General features: G+C 41.2%; 1 protein-coding gene across 3 annotated transcripts in view; it reads left to right on the top strand.

Moving 5' to 3' along the window:
- The window catches only part of RIOK1 (RIO kinase 1), a 40,018-nt gene that overhangs the window by 29,296 nt on the left and 7,938 nt on the right, over window positions 1-2,784 (top strand). For all 3 annotated transcript variants that reach the window (XM_015562249.1, XM_015562251.1, XM_015562250.1), the window contains exons 10-12: window positions 349-486; window positions 732-835; window positions 1,042-1,148. In XM_015562249.1, coding sequence (XP_015417735.1) covers window positions 349-486; window positions 732-835; window positions 1,042-1,148 — 349 coding nt within the window. The remainder of the gene's footprint in view (window positions 1-348; window positions 487-731; window positions 836-1,041; window positions 1,149-2,784) is intronic.

Genomic DNA, 2,784 nt, shown 5'->3' with positions numbered 1-2,784 from the left:
GGACCTACCCTGAGCATGACTGAGGGTGGCATCGCAACCTCCCAATCCGTCCTGCTCTGTGCATGACATGGGGCAGCGCCCCAACTCCCCAGTCGGCCCTGCTTTGAGCCTGACCAGGGGCTGCACCTAGGGATTGAGCCTGCCCTCTGCCACCTGGGAGCAGACATAAGCCAACAGGTCATTATCTCCGAAGGGTCCCAGACTGCGAGAGGGCACAGGCTGGGCTGAGGGACCCCCTGTTCACCCCGAGTGCACAAATTTTTGTGCACCGGTCCTCTAGTATAGTATAAAGCATGAACACTTGGTCCCATCAGTTTATCTTCATTGTTTATTTTATTCTTATTAAAGGCCAGCACCCCTCTTGAAAAACATCCAGTTATCGGAATCCAAGGCTCGTGAGTTATACCTGCAGGTCATTCAGTACATGAGAATAATGTATCAGGATGCCAGACTGGTCCATGCAGATCTCAGTGAATTTAACATGCTGTGAGTATGTTTTGTCCCTTAGGAGCCTCCCATAAGTAGTTTCATGTCCTTTAAAAAACTAAAATTCCAATTCCAAAATGTCATACTTAATTCTAATGTTTTAAAGGTGGCTTCCACTTGGTTACAGTATAGGATTTGTTTCCTGCCTTTGGTGACCTTAGCCATTGAATTGAGCCCTCATGTCACCATAGTGGAAGTGTGCACATCACTGTTGTTTCTCACATCCCTGCTTGTGTGGCTCACAGGTACAGTGGTGGGGGTGTGTACATCATTGACGTTTCTCAGTCTGTGGAGCATGACCACCCACATGCCTTGGAGTTCTTGAGAAAAGATTGTGCCAATGTCAATGGTGAGTGGAAATTGTAGTTTTCTCCCAGCTTGTTTGTGTGTGTTGGTTCTATACTCTGTTATAGTGTTGATATAAAATGTTGGCAGGGAATGGTTTGATGCAATGATACTTACGCCAGTAGTTGGTAGATGGTGTGTTTTTATTTCTTTGTTTCTCTATAAAGTTGTTCCCTTGTAAAGCTGTCGTTAACATTTTTCTTCTGACAGATTTCTTTTTGAAACACAACGTTGCTGTGATGACTGTGCGGGAGCTCTTTGAATTTGTCACAGACCCATCAATTACACAGGAGAACATGGATGCTTATCTCTCAAAGGTGAGATGGGGTAAGGGAGAAAAAATAGAAAAATAGCAGTAGTAATTTGCATTTATGGCACTTCTGAGGAGTTAAATTGCTCCGCATAATTTTTGTTCATTTGACAGTTTCCTGAGACCTTTTTCTTCTGATTTCACAGATGGTTAATTAGAAGGATAGTAAAAAGCGAGGTTTCTTGACTTTAATCATTAGGCAAGATTACATCGATTGTCAAAGATATGGAAATTTAGTAAGAAACTTGTTGTTAGCCTTTGGTCATTAATTCCTTTGTTTCTCATAGGCCTTTCTGAATCACAATTTTTAAATTTTTAAATTGTGGTAAAATTACAAAGCATAAAATTGACCATTTTAACCATTTTTAAGTGTACAGTTCAGTGGCATTAAGTACATTCACATTGTTGTGCAACTCCTGTCCAGCATCCATCCACAGAATTTTTTTGTCTTTTGAAGCAAAACTCAGTATTCATTAAACATTAACTCCCCATTTCTCTTCCCAGCTCATTCTACTGTCTATCTATGATGTTGACTACTCATATAAATGGAATCATACACTATTTGCTTTTTCTGGCTGATTTATTTCACTTAGCATAATGTCCTCAAAGTTCATTTGTGGTGTAGGATGTGTCAGAATTCTTTTCCCTTTGAAGATTGAGTAATAATTCCATTTATGTAAGTAGCACATTTTGTTTATCCATTCATCCACCTATTAACACCTGGGTTGCTTCCACCTTTTGGCTATTGTGAATACTGCTGCTGTGAACATGGGTGTACCAATATCTCTTCAAGACCCTGTTTTCAATTCATTTACATGTATACCCAAAAGTGGAATTACTGGATCATGTGGTAATTCTGCGTGTAATTTTTTTGGTAATAGTCATACTGTTTTTCTCAGTGATTGCACCATTTTACAGTTACATCAACAATATGCCATTGTGCAAGGGTTCTGATTTTTTCACATACTCACAAACACTTGTTATTGAGTAGCTATCCTGATGAGTGTGTGGTGGTGTCACAAAGTTTGGATGTGAATTTCTCTAATGATGTTCAGTATCTTTTTATGTACTTGTTTGCCATTTGTATATCTTCTTTGGAGACATGTCTAGAAAGTCTTTTGTGTGTTTTTTTAATCAGATTATTTTTTAGTTAAAAGAGTTCTTTATATTTTCTTTTGTCAGAAGAAAAACATTAACAACAGCTTTACAAGGGAACAACTTTATAGAGAAACAAAGAAATAAAAATATACCATATGTGCCCTGACTGGGGATCAAACCTGCAACCTTTTTGTGCACTGGACGGCATTCAACTGTGTTGCACTAGCCAGGGCTCAAATATTTTCAATCCAACAGTGGTTGGATCAAGAGAATACAGATACACAGATATGGAGGACCAACTGTATTTTCATATTATCTACTAGAGGCCCGGTGCACAACAATTTGTGCACTTGGCGGGGGGGAGGAGGGTCCCTCAGCCCGGCCTGTGCCCTCTTGCAGTCTGGGACCCCCTCGGGGGATGACCACCTGCTGGCTTAGGCCTGTTTCCCAGGGGATTGGGCCTAAGCTGGCAATCAGACGTCCCTCTGGCAGCCCGGCAGCCCTCGGGGGATGTCCACTTGTGAGCGGGGAGCAGACCTAAGCTG

The sequence above is a fragment of the Myotis davidii genome, unplaced genomic scaffold (genome assembly GCF_000327345.1).
Source record: "Myotis davidii unplaced genomic scaffold, ASM32734v1 scaffold76, whole genome shotgun sequence".
Taxonomy (NCBI): domain Eukaryota; kingdom Metazoa; phylum Chordata; class Mammalia; order Chiroptera; family Vespertilionidae; genus Myotis; species Myotis davidii.
The sequence above is the reverse complement of the archived record's forward strand: the minus strand, read 5'-3'. Positions and strand labels throughout refer to the sequence as shown.